This window comes from Drosophila hydei, unplaced genomic scaffold (genome assembly GCF_003285905.1).
Source record: "Drosophila hydei strain 15085-1641.00,03,60 unplaced genomic scaffold, DhydRS2 tig00000001-arrow-pilon, whole genome shotgun sequence".
Taxonomy (NCBI): Eukaryota; Metazoa; Arthropoda; class Insecta; order Diptera; family Drosophilidae; genus Drosophila; species Drosophila hydei.
In genome coordinates this window covers 15398401-15418238 of record NW_022045643.1, presented here as the reverse complement: position 1 = coordinate 15418238, position 19838 = coordinate 15398401, and the positions used below count along the sequence as shown (strand labels likewise).

General features: G+C 33.9%; 1 protein-coding gene across 2 annotated transcripts in view; it reads left to right on the top strand.

Annotated features, from left to right (window-relative positions):
- LOC111592329 (transcription factor AP-2-epsilon) overlaps positions 1-19838 on the top strand; it is a 36271-nt gene extending 16433 nt beyond the window's left edge. Inside the window, exons 1-8 of one of the 2 annotated variants that reach the window (XM_023304454.2) lie at positions 1606-1841; positions 14698-14928; positions 15006-15170; positions 16317-16524; positions 18104-18293; positions 18363-18627; positions 19350-19517; positions 19728-19838. In XM_023304454.2, coding sequence (XP_023160222.1) covers positions 1785-1841; positions 14698-14928; positions 15006-15170; positions 16317-16524; positions 18104-18293; positions 18363-18627; positions 19350-19517; positions 19728-19838 — 1395 coding nt within the window. In that variant the 5' untranslated portion in view covers positions 1606-1784. Of the gene's footprint in view, positions 1-1605; positions 1842-14697; positions 14929-15005; positions 15171-16316; positions 16525-18103; positions 18294-18362; positions 18628-19349; positions 19518-19727 lie in introns of those variants that run through there. The other variant, XM_023304455.2, reaches the window with a different exon arrangement.

The window sequence follows — 19838 nt, the reverse complement described above, 5'->3', positions numbered from 1 at the left end:
CATATGTTTGTATTTATGCGTATACATGAATATACATACAAGAATGTATTTACGTGTGTGTGTGCGTTTATGCGTGTGAGTCTTATGTATGTGTACGTGTGTGTGCACATGTGCAGAGGCTGTGCTGCCGACGCAACGGCAATGCCGCTGACGCAGCCTCTGGGTTCGGCCCATTGTCTAGTAGTCAGCTTGAGGGGCGTGGTTTCCGAAAATATAAATGGCTGTGGTTGTAGTTGATGCTATTGCGCGTTTTAACTTGAACACGAATGCCAGCAAACGGTCGCTTACCCACTCATACATACATACATATTGCAAGTGGTATTGGTGCCGACTGAAAAGATTTTTACAGCCTGTGCTCTCTTATAAGCTCTTACTCTTCAATGCTGTGAATGCTCTTTCAAGTGGCCAACATTATAAGACCACAGTAGTATAAGTGTTTTTGTGCAAAGTGAGTTTCAAGCTAAATTTATGATATAAAATATATTCAACCTTAATTGTAATTGTTTTATAAATAGATTTAGGAAACACTTTATATTGAATATACAAATTTTTTTTTAAATTCTTTATATTTGATATTATTATTTTTATAATATTTGATGTGTATAATATTTTATTTTTGATCATTTCTGTGCTTACCTTAAAATATATATATATACTAATCATTAAATTTTATCTCGTTTTGGGGTCAAGTGATCATTAAGTACTAATTTACATGATGGAGAGCTCGAAGGCGAATCAGCTTTAAGGGGTTTGATTTTCCACAGACTTGCAGCATGTACATCTCTTTTTGATTTCTGTCTCTGGTTTTATCTCTTTGCTAAGAGAGTGGAATCGCGCCTTTGAAAACCTGCTCCGGGGAGGGTCAGTGCCTGAGTGTGTAGTGTGGTATGCATGTGTGTGTGCGCGCGAGCGTTTGTGTGTGTGTGATTCGAAAAGTGTATGCGGCTCACAGAGCGGCGAACGGTCTCTGGGACTTAATACGTTTTTACGCACATATACACGTACATGTTATGTATGCGCGTGTGACTGTTGTATGCATGAATGTATGCGCGCGCTATTGTGTGTGTGTATGTATCAAAGCAATTGTGTATGTGCATGTGTAAAAGTTACGTGTGTATGTGTGCTTGTGAACATGCCTGCGTTCAAGCGGCAGCATCGCCAGCATCGCAATACATCCCCTGAAGGTTTTTACGTCCAAACAGAAAATTTAGTTCAGTCGAGAACTACCGTCAGTGGCTGCGCAAAGGCAAATCTTTATTTGCGGGTTTTTTGGAAAAATCAACTGGATAAAATAATATTATGCTGTGTGTTCGACATATCCTACGTTTGCAAACATCTGAAATAAAAATTACGATATTCGATCGCAAGAATCCACCCACGCTTACAACTAAGTGGACCACTATTCACCAACACTTCCACTTCGGATAAGTTATACATACATACCATATATATATATAAATATTTATATATTATGTATATATTATGGTGTATATATAAACAAATTTATAGATACGTCCACATATACTCAAATCAGTGTCATTAAATTAAATACTTCCTAATAAAAAACATGTACTCATATGACTTATAGTTGCCTTATTAAGTGCCAAATTTATCTCTCTACTGAGCAATTGTACCTGTTTTTTATTCTAAACGTGTAAAAGTGAAAGTGTTGAAAAGTGTTTCAGTGCAAATCTTAAAACCCAACTACTGAATAGTTGCTGTCCGACGCATATACGATATATACTCTATGTAAACACTAGGAATACAAAAAACTTTCAACTAAAATGCATATCTTACACCGGACCAATGACCATCAATTTGAGGATCAAAAATTTATGATGGTAAGATTGGAATACGATTCGTCCTTCTTCATACACACATACATTTATATAAGTATGTTCAGGCCTGCTTTGTCAGTTGTACGATAAGTTGCGGGAAAGAGAAACGCACTCACTGACCAATTACGTGTCAGCTAGAATCACTATCACTCAAATCTTATATTGAATTACGAAGCCAAATGGGGGCTGTGTGATCTCTGATTGACATTTAAAATTTCATGCACGCAAGCACTTAGGGCAATTACCATACAACATTGACTCGGAGTAAACTCCATGTCTGCGATTTTAGCAGATTGATTACCATAGTCAAAGCCAAATTTATTATAATAATGGGCGCAGTTAAGGTTCGAATCCCTCAACCTTCAAAGGAGCAGGCCTCTATTAAAACGAAATTCCTAATATCGGCTTTTTGAGCACAAGTTTTCTTCGACTTAATTTAAGATCGAATTTTCACAAAATAAAGTTAAGTAAATATATTCATTTAATATTATGTATATACGATATGTATTTAATATTATGTATATACGATATGTACATTAGATATATAATGTGTAAATAGTTGCCCAATAACTATGTCTTAAAGAGGTCATAGGGTGTCATAGGTGTATCAGGCATTAAAGAATTTTATTAACATTGATGTTGAAAGTTAATTATTTAAGAAATGCGTTTTCACTAAATTGACATTTGTATATTTATTCTTGCTGAGGTCGGTCGGTCGATGAGCTAAATTGATGTAGCTTTCCCTGTCTGCATTTTGATTCTTTATAATTTCGTCTTTAACTCAGAAGCTTTTTGCTATTTCGTCGATTTTGCTGCAGGCTGTTCATATGTCAAAATCAGCGAGATTGAGTTAAATTATTTGCTTTCTAATTCAACTGTATCTACCCGAGTCTAACACAAAGTAAGAACACTTGTGTACTGTATATTCGGCAGCATATATACAGCACATAAGGACTACGAAAGAGTTTTTAAAAGTTGAGTGATATTTCTACAACTTCTTTCAAAACACAATTGCGTCTATTCTATTAAGAGAGTTACAAATATATTTGGAATCGAATTAATGATACCATATTCTTATAGTGGTTAATAAATTTTTACCAATGTTTCATATAAAACTCAACTTTTTATTCCGCGAGATCCAAGTAATGCAAGCTGAATGGTTTTAATAAACGAAGAGGGACGCATGAACAAGAAGCACCTGTATTTATTTGATATGCTCCTGTTCTAGATCGGTCGGACTTTTCTATTACGCTTACAAATTTAAAATCAATCTGTTTATTTTTAATTTATTGAACAATCGGTATATTTTTATTTTATTGAACAGAATACAGTAGCTAATAAGAATTTAAAGCGTGATTAAACATACTTAGGTTTAATTTATATTTCACGTGAAACAAACATCTGTAGATCATACGATATATGCTTCTTGTCTTAATACTATAATATACTCCAAGATTTTACGGTTTATTTAATTAATCATATAGGCAAATATACTTTGGGACAAATAAACAAGATCAACAAAGGTATCATCGATGCAAATACATCATGTTGCGTTTCTCACGTTTGCTTTGTTCGTTTTTTATACAGGTAGAGTCAGTCCACAAGAAATATTGACTTGACACACGCAAGTCGGCTACTGAGTAAGCCCTTTTTGCACTAGAAACAGAGTATCTACGAGCTTTAAGCTTCGAGCTGTAAGCTGTGAGCTTCAAGCTGCGAGCTGGACTAGAGGTGAGAGTATGATATGGATCATAAGGATGATATTCGTATGTCTAGAGTTTGTATTGGCCACGTTTATCCACCCCCATTCAATTAGTAAAATTATATGGTTTATCGGCATTCCAGGAACTTTTTGATCCCAGCTCAAAAATATAGGATAAAATGACGGGGCAAGGGCCAAAGATCAAAACAAAAACACAGCAAAGAGGCTGTGCAAAAGTAATCGCCCACAAAAACTGAATTCGCATAGCCGTTGAAATGGGTATGCCGAATGTGTTAGCGTTATCTGTCTCTCAGTTAGTCTTTCTGAAGACTGAAAAGTGAAGACTGGCTGCCCTTAAATCAGGCATACCATACGTTTCTCGCGTGATGCGTTGCCAAAATAATTTATAATATTGAAGCACAGCAAAAATCAACGTAGCGCCCAATTTGCGTGCGATTTTAAGGTCTGCAAAATACTGATACTGATGCCAATAAAAAATCAAATGGTTGAGGTTTTTAGATCTGTTTCTCAGTTGGTTCCCATAACAATTTCCTTTGCTAGCCAGTTTTTCTGATATCCACATTAAAAAAATTCAATTGCAAATCAAATCTTTAAAATGATCCCGACATTCAAACAAATGAAACTTACATTAATGGAGCAGGATGAACACTTACTCTCAGATATTAGAAAAATACTCTTGTCAAATTATAATAAGAATAATTTCCTGCCTAACATTGATATATATATACAATACTACTTATATACTATATATAGGTAAGCTATATACATATACATATATATATATATATATATATATATATAAATAATTTTATTTTAATATTTAGTTTGCATTGTCCCACATTTGCTTAATTATAGTTAATAATTATTAGATTTCGTGAATATTTTTACTATATACATTCAAATTGTGCACGTTGCACCTTTATATACACCTCAATCAGACATACGCACCTCCGTATTGGAAATTCTTGTAAATGGAAAATAATACATACCTGAATACGTATATATCCCCTCCTTAAATTAATTTTGTAGGGAGGAATTTCGAGACCTACTAGCATACGAAAATTGTTTAAATATGAGTAAATTATATAATGTGAGAACTCACATTCAAATAAAATATATATTTTTATTTATTTTATTAAATATTTATTTCAAATTCAAGTGTTCAGCTATTCTACTATTTGAGATTCTTTAACATATATGAATTTACCAGGCCAAGCATAAAATATTGTTTGCGTTAGGTTTGCTCTTCCAATTCAATTGACAATTCAATTGTCATGTCCGTAGTTTTGGAAGTGTGTTCTTAGTTCTATAGTCGATGGTGTTCACTTAACAACACAGACTTAAATTATTTCATAAACAGGTATTTAAATAACAAAGAAAATTATTTGCTGAGAATTAGATTGCCTCAATTCGTATTAACTTATATAAATAAATAAAAAACAAAAAGAAATTAAATGAACTCAAATTTTGAATACATTCAATACTTATTGAAAACACAACCTGATAGAATGTATTTCTGTAGCTAAAGAATTCCAATTCAGATTAGTATTGTCATCTATATTTTGACTGTATTTTCTGTGCAAAATTGAAATGAGAAACGTTAGACTAATTTGCAACTAAAAACATTAAACAAATTCAAAAAAAATATTGCTCAAAGTAGTTTGAGCATCTACTCATATTATTCTGATGGTTCGAGGCAGCGTATGGTAAATTGGCAAAGAAAAATAAAATGTTTATGCAGATTCAGACGTATATTTATACACACATGGCATGCTAAGACGAGTAGATATTATTATGAATATGTAAGTGCTCCGTTCCAACATAGCATCAAAATTGATTTCATTTGCAAAAAGGAAATTAAAAAGTCCACTCAGAATGAAATTGAAACGAAAGATAAATGTAAATTTCTGCAACGTGGATGCGAACGGCGAACGACAGCAAGTGTCGAAACGGCGGCGTGTGTTAGGCTCGTGGCAAAGCGGAGATCGGCTCGTTTACGAATACGCCAGGCCTGAGCGGCACCAGCAGGAGTACGATCAGGAGGAGTAGAATGCGAGGAGAAGTGAATGCATCTTTGCACTGGCGCGATTGAACTGCAGATCGCAGCTTTTTTTGCTGCCGAGCTTGGTTGATGTTTAAGCCGGTCTGCCGTCTGGTAGGGCCTACCTGGATGACTGGCTGGCTGACTGACTGGCTGGCTGGCTGACTTGCTGGCTGGTTGGCTGGCTGGTTGGAATGGCAAATAAATTCTTATTCTGCTATTCGTCATAAACCTGCTAGAACTCCAGCCACTAGGCACAACACAAGGTTCACAGTCCATGCACTGCATCCCTCCATTTTCACTTGATCCAAAGTTGTGCGTATATCCCGCTTGAATACGTTTATGAATGAGTTTTACTACTTCATTAAAAGGCAGATGTCGGCCTCGTCATGACAGTGGGAGTGAAAATCGGAGAAGGGACGTTGCGACTACGTTTGCCAGTGGTAGAATGATGTGAGTACGAATGTTGCCAGGCAAACGGAGAAACAGTGCAACGGGGTAACCGACAACCAAAGGAGAAACGCGAGCGCAATAAACAAAAATCGATTATCGTTCTCCGCGTATTTTCATTGTTGTTACGAATATTATATTTAGAGTTTGAACGGATCCTCTTGAATTCACTTAATTTATAGCCAAAAACTCATCCGGCTCATCCGGCGGAGTGCTGAGTCTTAGCGTCGACTGAACGTCCGGTCCAACACTATGTACACAGATGTTACGGCTATGCTACATATCGAGCAAATGCCAACATAGTTTCCTTGTTTTATGCACTAAACTTTGTTATGCGCAGAACATATCCATTATATATATATCCTTCTAGCTTAGTTTTAAATGATCTATTACTATAGTCTTCTAAGTTAAAGTCTGGACATATGGCTGTCATCAAGTCGCTGTCAGTGGCTTTTAGGACGTAATCAATTCTGGACGCAAGTAAACATTTCAGAATATTAGAGAATACCAATGTATATGCGCACGCCTAATTGGCAGTTTGCAAATATAGGTCTGACCAGCAACAGCCGAAAAATTGGTCAAAAGGCATCCACGAACCAGCGAAACAGTCGCGCCTTGCAAAAATGTTCAGTTAAGTGGAACGATTTGATGCAGTAATTTTGGTAATAACGGCAACAGACGGATGCCAATTAAGAGGGCACAGCTACTGTTTAACTACTTCAAATTGTTACGTCATTGTCGAGGAATGTGTATATGAACTCTTCTCAACATAATCATTGCTCCCGCACTTACACTGAATTTAATTGCACCTCTTCAAAATTTTTTCGCAGAGACGCTGATTTAATTTTTATTTATATCCGCAAGTTCATTAACTGCAATATATACAAATGACATTTTTTGATTAACTGGCATACATATTCTAATGCCAGTTTCTAGTAAATTTAAACCTGAAACTGCTTGTTTCATGTTTATTGTAAATGCACTGCTTGGGCGGACGGCGTTTTAAAATTTGATTTTAGTTAGACGTTGAATTGGTGTCGGAAATGTATAGGTTTTAATTCTATGTTCTATATAAGTGTGAAATTATTAATAAATAATTAATTCTAAAACTTAAAGGGTAAAGTTAATTGAAAATGTATAATTGGCATATAATTGAGAAATTATGCGCCATCTATTGTTTATGGGGCTTAGAGTAGGAGATGTGGGATTTACATTGTAACTAGAGGGCGCCTCATAAATAATCTTTCAACAATAGAGGGCGCTTTTAATGCATAACCCGTTTATTATCTAATTTAAATAAGATAGTCCAAGAGGATTTTGGCGAATCTTAGAATCATTTTACCGCCTAGAATGCAGGACAGCTTCTCAGGTTAAACATAATAAAACAATATATTGGCCATTTATGCCTTCAACTGGTAATTTAATTATGTCAATGACTAACAGCCTCAAGATATAGATTGACAGTATAATAGAAATTATATTTGTAGAATTTGACTGTGACATATTTATTTCCAGTGTTACTATGCTTGTATATTACAAGTGTTTAGAAGTAAATGCAATTAAGTTTATTATTTAGCTTGCCTTTTAATCAGGAAATATATCTCGTCTGCATATACTATTTCCAGTAGTACGGCATTAATCTCCAACCCATACAGCATAAATATCGAAACGTATAGAGAGAAGGTAACCTAGATACGCTTTCATCACAAAGTCACACCGCAGAGAGCTCAAAGTGGATCGAGCAGAATAAGCATACGTAACTCGATATGCTGATGCAATGTTTGCATTACTAGATATATGTTATTTAAATCGATTGGGATATATCATATGCGAATAACCTTAAGATAGATTTTTTTATTTGTCGTACTTATATTTGTTCTAATCGCTCCAAAATGAATACTTAAGGATGTACCTAAGCCAACTTTTGTGGCGCTTTAGTTACACCTTAAATAAATTTTTAAATAAGTCAGTCAGTCAGCAAAAATGTTCAGTTTACATTGGTGAAAATATGCAAGCTGATTAGGAGTTTTTGGATTTTTGAAAAGGTATACGTATGGGGACAAGAGACAGAACCTATCTAGCGGGTTACTTGTGAAATAGAAAAAAGACTGAGTTTGGAGTCAAAGCTCTTTTAATGACAATTGATCATTGGCGAGTGGATAGCATTTCATTAGAATACCATGTGTAGTGCGCATTTCTGTGGGCCAGTAAATGTGTGTGTGTATGTGAGTATTTATGTTTCGTTCTGCACACACACTTGAGGTGGAGGTGAAACTATTTCGACCTGTTCAACAGCTTCCAACTGTCTTGTCTACCTGTGCCTTCACGCAAACCAGCCAGTCAATCAGCCATTCCTACCTTTATAATTTATTTATTTATATCTTGAATTACGGTATGGGAGTATTGACCACCAGTGTAAATTTCCAATTTCAGCATATTCACGACAGACAATAGCGCACAATTCAAAACCTCATGTGATTGAAAATATAATAATTAATACCATCGAAAAAGAACACGTCGTAGCCGACGCACCGAGTATTTGTATTTTGACATCAACTGAATATTATTTTCAGTCCAAATCGACGAATTATTCAATTTTGGAAATAGTTCCCAGCTCATAAACTAGTTCAATATTGAATATCATGACTGTGTTTATTGTAGATTGTAATATGTTAATCGATTTAAATCTATTGGCATTATTCCAACTTGCAACGACATAAATATAACTAAATAAATAAATAATTAAGTCTTAGCCATTACTCAATGCAAATATCTTGGTCAACTGAATAAGCGTCCGTTAAATTCAATACCTGCTAGGCAAGATCTGTCTACTTAGGTATATGACAACAGCATCCCAAAATAATTTCCATTATTGGCGGAACAACTTTGATTACAAATCTACAAGTCTGAGATATCAGATAGCATAGTTTAATCATAGTGCACTCTCCACTCTACAATCTCTATTATTCATAATCTATATTGGCGGCCATAAGTATCTCTCTAAGTCATCTAAATAATCAGTAAATGTGAGGAGAGTCGCAAAAATGCCAATACATTTTATACAAACAGCATTGTTAAATCATAATTTGGAAGGGGTCCGTAATTTGTATGGTGTTCTTCGTGTTCGCTTCTTGCCTGTCGTAGCAGCAAAAGCTGTTTTAAATGTTTTTCACTTGGTAGCAAATATTACGAAGTAAAGTGGAGTCTAGACTGAAGTCTGTCTTTGCCTTTTGATCAAACTGTTACGCACATTTTTTAGTGAGTCTGCATGAAGTGTGTTAAGTCAAAAAACCTCAGACCCGAAATTCATACAAAACAAACCCAAACCGGTTTATCTGTATCGTTAAATATTCTATTTGATGCTGGCAAATGACAAGATAATCCAAAGTAATCAATCAAAATTATTTTAATTTATAAAGCCACAATAAAGTCGTGTCCAGATCGCAATTGCCACGTCCACATTGAAAGCGCTATATACATAAATACGTGAATATACATACATCTGAATATTCGTTATGTATGTTTGAATCGGCTCGAGAATCTCAATAATTCATAGAAAGATATTTTACTAAAGCAACTTTAACCTTAAGTCTTATTTATTATTTGTCTTCATTAATACACATGTTAATGTATAATGTAATTTATGTCTTGACTATCTGAATTCTGTGAAATCGCAAATAAATATGTGTTTAAATAAGATATAAATAGTAAATACTATTACACGTGCGATATTGATTGCGATCGGTATAATCGATGCTAACTTTGGATAAGTCAACTGTACCTTCTTTTTCCATCAATGTTTCTATATATATGCTTAAATATGTTTGAAATTCAAAGAGAGAAGAAAATACCTATAATATTGGTATTCATTACAAAATTTCCACAAAAAATTGGATGCTTTTCCAACTTTGCGTTAAAAACGATATCAAATTATCGATTTAAGCGATAATAAGGGAATTTCAAGTCTTAATTTTATCTAGTTCACACGAACGGACAGAATTATGAAAAATATATATATAATTTGCGCTGAGGCCTTCTTTTTTCAGCCTGTTACATACAGTTTTAAAAATCCATTACACCCTGAATTCCCATTTAATATGGGCTCAGGCTATAAAGATTAAAAAATATTACGATGGGTCTGTTTGAAATTTGGAGATTTTCATAAAAGGGCTTCTCAATTCAAAAAGCGATTGCTCTTATTTGGCTTATTAACTAAGCAGCTTTATCTTCTAGCCAAGTATCTATTGCTTATCGACTTAATCCAGGTAATTTAGAAAGTCTCACTCTTATAATAATACACATAATATTGATTCCTGTAAGTTGCGTATGACTAAACGAGAACCATTCAATTTTATAAATTTACGAAAGCCAACAATAGCAGTTATGAATAACCAGGCATTAGCAGCGTGCATTGTAGTTCTCGTGTGCTGTGGCTCACACACACACACATGCACACATTATCATTAAAATCTCTTAACATCCTTCGTTTTCTAAGGATTTGGCAAACAGGATGCTACGATGGCTTGCCATATCAGAAGCCATTCACGGCCGTTGCAACACACAAAAGTCAATATGCTGTATAGATTTGCGTGTATATGTTTATAAATATATATTTATATATTTGTATGTGTGTGGGAGTGCCTACATTTATTTGGCTCTCAAAGTTTCTGACCTAATACAAATTTTGTGATCAACCCTTTGACCGAAACTGATTTATAACATTTGTGAATTTATATTGATATGGGATTAGGATATAAATAGGATGTATGTTAAAATATAAACATATATGCTAAAATATATACCATATACATATATATTTTCCAAGAGGTCACATTGTTAAATGTTAGTCTTTTGTTTCAAGAAATAAGTATTTCTTTAGTCACAAAATTGTGCAATATTCATAATCTTAGGCCCGAGGTGTAGTCAAAATAATTAAATACAAAATAATTAAATAAAAAACGTACATTGAATAAAAGCATTTATCAGTTTTATCCAATTATTAAAGTCCTAAACTTATAATATTATCAGATACTCTGGTTAGATCAATTGTTGATATTACCGATTCATTGTTCCTGTTAAAAGCTAAAAAATAAAATAAGGCAACATATGGAGATACCTTCAAATATTCATTAAGGATGTACAATAAAATTAGCATTATTGAATTTGCAAAAAGTTGAATTACAATTAAAGACTATTGTCAGACATTATTAGCTCAACTTTCCAGTAGATTGGAACTCTTTTCACTGACATCTGTATCGGAGATGAACAAATTTAATCTCATTTTGTTACCGGTAAAAATATATTTTTTATATACAGTGATATAACAGTTATACATAAGGATGTAAAATGCTTCAGATGATATGTAAATATGAATGTGAAGTGATGAAATACATAGCATTCAATCATACCCATGTCAACTAATATTCAGCTGACAAAATTGTGCTCTACAATTAAATGATATTCATTCATTTATTTTACATACATTCATACTTACATCCATACGTACATTTTGTATGATACGTAAATACATTAGAGCCGCATGCTTCCATATTTATTTGCTTATGCTTGGCCCCGGCTAGCGAATGCAGAAAACATCCGAGGCGTATGAAGGGCGTTACGACGCGACTCGACGCTGGCATCGCGCGCTATGATGTTCTTATTGTTGTTGTTGCTGCTGCTGTTGCTGTTCTGGCTGCGCTGCTGCTGCCCTTTCGGCACACAGGCGCGACCAGTTTTCATTTCGCTTTTGGCATTCACGGACTGCTGTCGCTGCCGCTGTCGACATTGCGTTGTCGTTGTCGTCGTCGTCGTCGCCGTCGGGTCGAATTTGGTGAAGTTACTTATCAAAATATCGAGATTTTCACAACACAAAAACATAGTGTATCATTTGGTATCATAGTATAAAATTGGACGATGGATATTTATTGCTGACAGAAGATGTGGTTAGGATACCATTGATAAAAAATTGTGTTTACTTGCTCATTGAGTGGTCCAATCGGAGTTACTATGCTCAACGGATCTCATTCTCTTTAGATTCAAGTTACAATATGATAACATGACTCTATCTTATGTGGATATGCCTGCTGTAATTGAAATTCAGGTTAGTAACATAATATTCGTAAGCTTCTAATATCTGAATTTCGCTAAGCCTTATATTGGGGGAAACACCGACGGCAATATACATTTATCTACGCTCAATTCGTTAGAAGTCTTTGGATACTATCAAGCAAATTGGTGAAGTGGAGTTACATTTTGTTCTTTAGTGCCTGCGATAATAGCTTATAATGAACATTGTTTTTCTGCTATTGCAATATTAAATGACGGATAGTATGATTATGAAAAGAATAAAAAAGCTATGTGTGATAAGCTAATTAACAATAACATTTAAGTTGAATATTGTATACCTTATTTACAGAGCTGTGTTATGTTAAAAGATATTTGATCGGACAACAGAAATATATCCTAAACAAAATCTTTTAATTTTTTATTCAATTCTTTACATCTTTTAATTGTACATCGTAATATAAAGATAATATTATGTAATTAATAAAGTATTACTGACCATAATCCTTTTAATTTGTCCGTTTTATCTTCTATGGTTTATAATATTTCAAATGGTTGCGTCTGTGTTTCATGTGGGCTTACAACATCTACAGACTAAAAACATTATTTATTAAAATTGTTTACCCAATTTAAGCAAGAAGATCAATAATAAGTCTAAGCTGGGGTGCCTGACTAGGAGATACCCCGAAACCCAACCAATACTCCAAAGCTTCTATTATCATACAATTATAAAAATCCCCTTCAATTAGCATATCTGTCAAATAAAAATAGAAGTAGATGAAAATCCGGCATTAGCAGAACCAATATCCCCTCAGGAATGTGTAGCACCTCTACCAATACCGCCAGTTTATATTTATAGAAAAAACAAAAGACCTGACGCCGCACAGTTGAGCGTCCGCCCGCAAAACGCGGGAAAAACCAAAATTTGGATTGAAGTAGTTGGCCAATTGAGTTGTAGAATCATTTCCAATCAGGATCACAAAGGCTTCTTCAAATAGATGAAACAAAGGGGAAATATAATTATTGAAAGTTGAGTAAGTTAGCAGAATAAAAAATAAACGTAAAAACTTACAAAATATTCAATATTCAAGAACACTATTACACAAATTGTTAATATTTTGATTGCGTTGTAAAATTATGTTTATTTACAACGAATTCAAAATATCTATTCTTCCACTAGTTTGTTTAGCATCTATATGTTAAGGACATTTTAAACTTTGGTATACTATTACGTGCAAGGATTAATTTATTTTCTTTTTTATTATTCTGAGATGTATGGAGAGAGAGAGATATATACAAATTTGGCTATTCGTTAGCTTTTTAAATAGAAGAACAATTAATACAACATCGCAAAATTCACAAAAAAGATGAAAATGGCGCGCAGCAGCACCGCCGACGGCAAATTAACATTAATGAAAATTAAAAATAAAAAATAGTTTTATTTAACTTCCTCTCGTATTGATAACAAATAATAAATTGTACGCATCGAAAACAAAAAAGTTTTTTTTTTCTTTTTTAAACATAATTTACACGCATTTCAATGTATGTTCATGTGCACACATGTACACGAGATCTACAGATTGAATATTTGTGAATCCAAAATACAACAAACATCAAAATGTAATAAAATAAACATGAAACTGCATGCAATATTTGATGACCGAAGCTCTAAAGACGTAAAATGATATAACTGATACCTGATTTTTGATAATGCTTTTAATCGAAAACAATTATTATGGAATAGTTATCGATTATTTAAAACCAACTTGATATGCGCGTGATATAGGCGGTCCTACTCTTATTAGGTTCTTATATTAGCATCTGACATCGACGCTTTTATACACACGAGAAAACGGACTGGGTTAAATATACTCAGCTCGTTGTCCTGATCAACATTATATATATGCCACCCCTCATTCTGCCTATTACATACCTTTTAATAAAACAAGTATACCCGAAATTCCCTTTTTCAATGGGTTCAGGGTATAACAGCGAGCGATTAGAACCATGAACCTTACTAATAACTTAGTAAATTAATAAAATGTTGAAATTACTTAAAGAACTTAAATAGTACAAATTAAGCATAACATTTAATTCAATTAACAGCAAAATCTAATCTGCCAAACTAAAAATAAACAACAACAAAATAACAGTAAAACATTAAAAAAAAACTTGTCTTTTCATAACTAATAAAACAAAAGCTACCTGACGCCATCTTTAAGCTGACGTAGATCTATTACGAACTTAGTTTTTACAAATCTATCTATCTTTCTATATATATATATATAGAATAGAATATATATATAGAAAGATAGATAGATATATATATATATATATATATGTATATATATATAAATATACACATAATATTTCATAAGTATGTATATAAAATAGAAGTTAAGATATGTTGTATTATGCTTAGATATATTTCTTAACAACTTTTTGCGTCTAAAAGTTGTTTAGATAAACGGATAAATATTGTTTTGCCTGTTTTACTTTGGCGTCATATATAAATTAATAACTGATGTTATATGTGGCCGACACTAATCAAAATTATATTGACATTTGTACTTGGAAAACAGGAACGCCTTAGTGGCCATGGTAGCTTGGGCCTTTCTAGTAGCAGCCCGGCTTATACAACTCATTCAGGTGGGCACTCGGGCCGGGGAGGTCCGACGTCCGGACACAGTGGACATAGTGGTACCCATGGGTCGGCAGCTACTATGCATCACCAATCACTGCAGTCTGATTTTCAGCCCCCGTATTTTCCACCACCATTTCATCACTCTGCTCAGAGCCCTCCCCAGCAACAGGTAAGTGCTCCAAATTTAGCGACGGACCAGTTGGACGTATCATTGCCAAAATAGTTTAGATATCTGGCTATTTGCAGAATCACGGACCGCTCGAGTACTTGGGCACGGATCCCTATGGACAGCCCCTTTCCTCATTGCACCACGCCCCACTTCATCACTACAACCAGTTGGCTGGCCTTAGGTCGACACAAGATCAACTGGGTATTCATAGAACTCATAGGGACGACTTACAAGGACATGTTGTAAGTATTAAGATTAACAAAACACTATTAGTTTAGTAAGACAAATAAAGAGTTATCCTTACGTCTCTATGTGTCGAAACTTAGAGAAACGCATCACAAATATTAAACGATAATTCATTTATGATTATCAAATAACTCAATTGTATTTCAAATGGCTTAGGAATTTCCGTTTTTTTTTATTAGCTTTTCATGCTTTATTGGAAGCACGATCTACTTATATTTTTAGGCAGCATTCTTGTTAGAACTTGGTAAATACTTCAGTTTCTTGCGTTTAAATGTACTGTAAGCTAAGCAGCTGAAATCTCCTCAATCTGCATAAATTGCCATAGTTATGGCATTTTGAATTCCATTTAAGTGCATTATGAAATACAAAACAAAAAAATGCTATGAAGTATTTAAAATATTTTCTTCGGATTTCACTGAAACATCTTGAAAATAACAACGAACATTCCTGGCCCGAAAGAAAAAGGGTTTACATAAATACGCATACACATAACCACGTATTTGTGTAAGTATGTATGTATGTGTGTATGCGTGCGGTGCACTCACACACTCGTACACTCGCACACTCGCACACTCTTGCGTGTCCTGAACGAACTTGGCTTTTGCAACCACGGCCGGGGCATTTACAATGTTGAAGTTGACGTTAACGCTGTAACTAAAAGGCGTTTCCCCCGTAGAGCTTGTGCGCATAAACGCATAAGGAGCAAGAATACATGACTGTCTAAACACTGGGATTGGCGCAGAATTCAGCTGTTCCCACCCTAGGCACGGCCAGGGGCATAGTCGACCGAAAATTTTGATCAACAATTTTAATTGATTTTATTTTACTATACAAAGTGCCGTTACATTTCAAGTCCAGGCAATTAAACGCCTTTTTATTTATGTCCATAGATTGCTTAACCAATCTCAACAAATTACAAATATTACATGCGTAAAATAATGTAATATTTATACAATAAAATACAAGTTCAAACTACATGAACAATTAAGTATTATAGCATATATAGAGTGGGTTTTGTATAAAAATATACCTAAGTAGTCCAAGTAATACAGGCAATACAGTGGGTTATTTTATAGCCATCATAGTCAAAGAGTATAAACTATGCAATATGACAAGATTCTTTATTAATTTAAATTTTATAGACTCAGCTATCTCACGGCTTTCCATACACGGAACGAAGAAGCGATTACGGCAGTGCAATATCAGCCGGAGCTGCACACGGAACCAGACTTGGACATGAACATGAATCTTTGGCCTTACATCAAGCGTTGCAGAATGCCGTTGATGATGTCCAAGCCCCTGCCCTGGATGAGAATGTTGCTTTCATGTCAGATTTACCCCTAATAAAAAGTAAGTCTGCATATGAAAATACTCATGGTTATTTACGAAATTTAGTGATGAGCACTTTATTTGTTGGTTAGAGTTTGATGGTAGAGTAAACAAGTGAAAGTGGTCTAGTCGGTACAGCCCCATCAGGAAATACCCTGAACCCTAGCTCATATTCCAATCATTCGAAGCTTCTTTTATACACATGTTCGAAACAACAAAGTACGAAGTCTGCTTATTGAACGGTTACGGAGCGTCTGCAGTTGGGCTTTACAATGGGAATTCAATTGTTGAATAATTTACGTTCAAATCTATTTACTTCAAGAAATTTGCCTAATGATATTTTCTAATAGCATCTAAATATATGTAGAATATAGGAAAATAGAAAAATCTAAATTGAATGCTTAAATCTTTTATGGTATTCAAGCCACGAAATCAAGTTATCGATATTTTTTGATAATGAGAAAATGCAATGAGGGTATAAACGATTATACATGTAAAAGATGTTCACCTTCAGCCTGTTACATTCATATTCATAAAATCATTATACCCTGAATTCCGATTTTCAATGGGTTAATACTAGAAACTCTACCTTCACTCTGCTCTGAGTTTCTCTTTTCAATAGTTCTACACGAACCAACCTATTTTTAGTCTTATAATATATTTTAAAAATACCTGTCATCTGCTCCAAATAATTGAATGTTTCCTCCTTGTTATACGAATTACTATTCTCGGTCACAAAATGTAAAGAGCGCTTTTCGTTTGTCTGTATGAACACAAAGCATTTTGGCACTATTGAAAAACATAACCTTGTGTGATAAAATTATTATCAATAATATTATTATTATGTTAAGAGATATGTTGGACTTAAAAACAGTGAGCTGATTATGACTTGTTGCCCTACGCTTATCCTAATGGCCCTCGAAAACTTACAGAATAAAAATAAAACAATCGGTCAATCTTCAATAGAACGAATCTTCAATAGAACGAGACAACTTTAGTCTCAGAATATATCTTCATTGTACAACACTGGAATTATTCCTCAAGTTTTGGATTTGACAATGAGTTTATTTAAACTGAACAGCTATTTTTGAAATAGAAATAGAAGCAGCTGCTGCTCTTAAATTAAGACTTTATATAAAGACTTTATTCAACGAGAACAGAATGTTAATATCATACTAAGAACCGACATTTAAATAAAGTTTCTGCCAATATACTACTAAAAATTAAAAATATGTATTCAGTTGTTTGGTAGATGAATATATATTATATTGAATTTCATATAAAAGAGAGCCTTCCTGTAGATTCAAAAATAGGCGGAGTATATTGGGCGGTGCCACAAACATTCGGAAACAGCTATGCACATCAACTTTCAACCCCTAAACTGAATAAATATTATGTATATAGATGGTGAAATTGAAGCTGGCTCCTCTAATTGGCAGGATTATTGTAAAATGATCCCTACACGCTGAGTTCACACTTCACTTGCAAAACATTAACACAATAAACTATTTCTTCTTTACAATGCGCAATGTACATTTCTACAGCATTCTATTCATACTTATGTTTTTTGTATTTAAAAAATCTACGTGCTTCCACACAGGCATGAAAAGTGGGAAGGAGGCTGGAAACCTGGGCTCTGGATCGCCCAGCGAGGTGTTTTGTGCAGTTCCGGGTCGACTTAGCCTTCTATCAAGCACATCAAAATATAAAGTCACAATTGCCGAGGTTCAACGTAGATTGTCACCGCCCGAATGCTTAAACGCGTCTTTACTTGGTGGTGTTTTAAGAAGGTGCGTTTTTCTACTGAATATTGGAATATTTTTTATTTTTATTAACAAATCGATATATTTTTAATAAAGAGCAAAGAGCAAAAATGGAGGCCGACTTTTAAGGGAAAAGCTTGAGAAGATTGGTCTTAACTTACCGGCCGGACGACGAAAAGCTGCTAACGTAACACTACTTACATCCTTAGTCGAGGGAGAGGCAACGCACCTGGCCAAAGACTTTCACTTTGTCTGCGAAACAGAATTTCCAGCCAGACAATTAGCCGAATACATTGTGCGACATCAAACAGAACCCCAGGACTCCTACCGGCGGAAAGAAATTATACTTCACTCACAACAAGTATGTAATTGAACAATCATCAAATGAAGTTTTAGTTTGCACTTATGAATGTTAGAAGACATTCAATAGTCACATTTTTATTTTTATCTATAACACACATATAACAAATGAAGAAGAATAAGTATGCAACATAATATACTTCAACATATATATTGATCAAAATCATCTTTGTGCAGTTTACGTAACATAAATATGTAAATTTAATACATAAATGTTATAAATGAATAAAACCTTCATAAAAATTGATAACAATTATATAATTTTTTTGGTCAAATGTATTTAACACAATGTTTGTTGTTAAGTCTGTTTGTAAGTACATATAGCTATTGACATGAACTGATATAAATGAACACAATATAACTTTATGTATTTGATTTTTTGATACCTCATTTATTTTTTTGGATATGGACTAAAATTAAAATTATGACCTGGCTTACTTAAGCAAACCTCGACGAACACTAAAGCTGCAGAGTAAAAACACACATTTGAAAAATATTTATATTTATTTTATATATAGAATTATGTATAGAATCTTGAGTTTGAGTATAAAGCAATATTGAAAATTTCGATCGTATATCCCGAAATATCCCGATTTCTAGGAATTGATATTCATGTTTTATACTTGGATGTACACCCATTTTCATTTGCCTTCTACGTATTTTGCTTAATCAAATGTATTATGGCTAATCAAAATGTATATAAATTTAAATATTATTTTCTAGATTACAAAAGAATTGATGCAAATATTGAGTCAGGATCGAACCACTCATTTTGGAACAAGATCACAGCATTTGTTGGAGCCTTCAATGCAACGGCACTTAACACATTTTTCTCTAATAACGCACGGATTCGGTTCTCCTGCAATTATTGCCGTGCTTCACGCTTTTCAGGTATCTATGTCTTACTATTTGACTTTCCGCATGAGTAAAATCTTTTTAAATCAATTTAAATTTTAAATTTGACTTCTTTATATAAGAGTCCCCCAGAGGCTTTACCCCAAACTGTCTTGGCTTAAAGCTAAGAGTCTATATCATATTATTGGTAGTTTATTAACTTCAATACAAATGTTCAATAACTTAAATAAATACTTCCATTTACAGACGTTTCTGAATGAATCGCTTAATTATTTGGAAAAATTATACCCTTCAAACGGAGGCGGAATGGTATCTTCATCTTTGGATAAAAGTAAACTTGACAACGATAAAAAATGA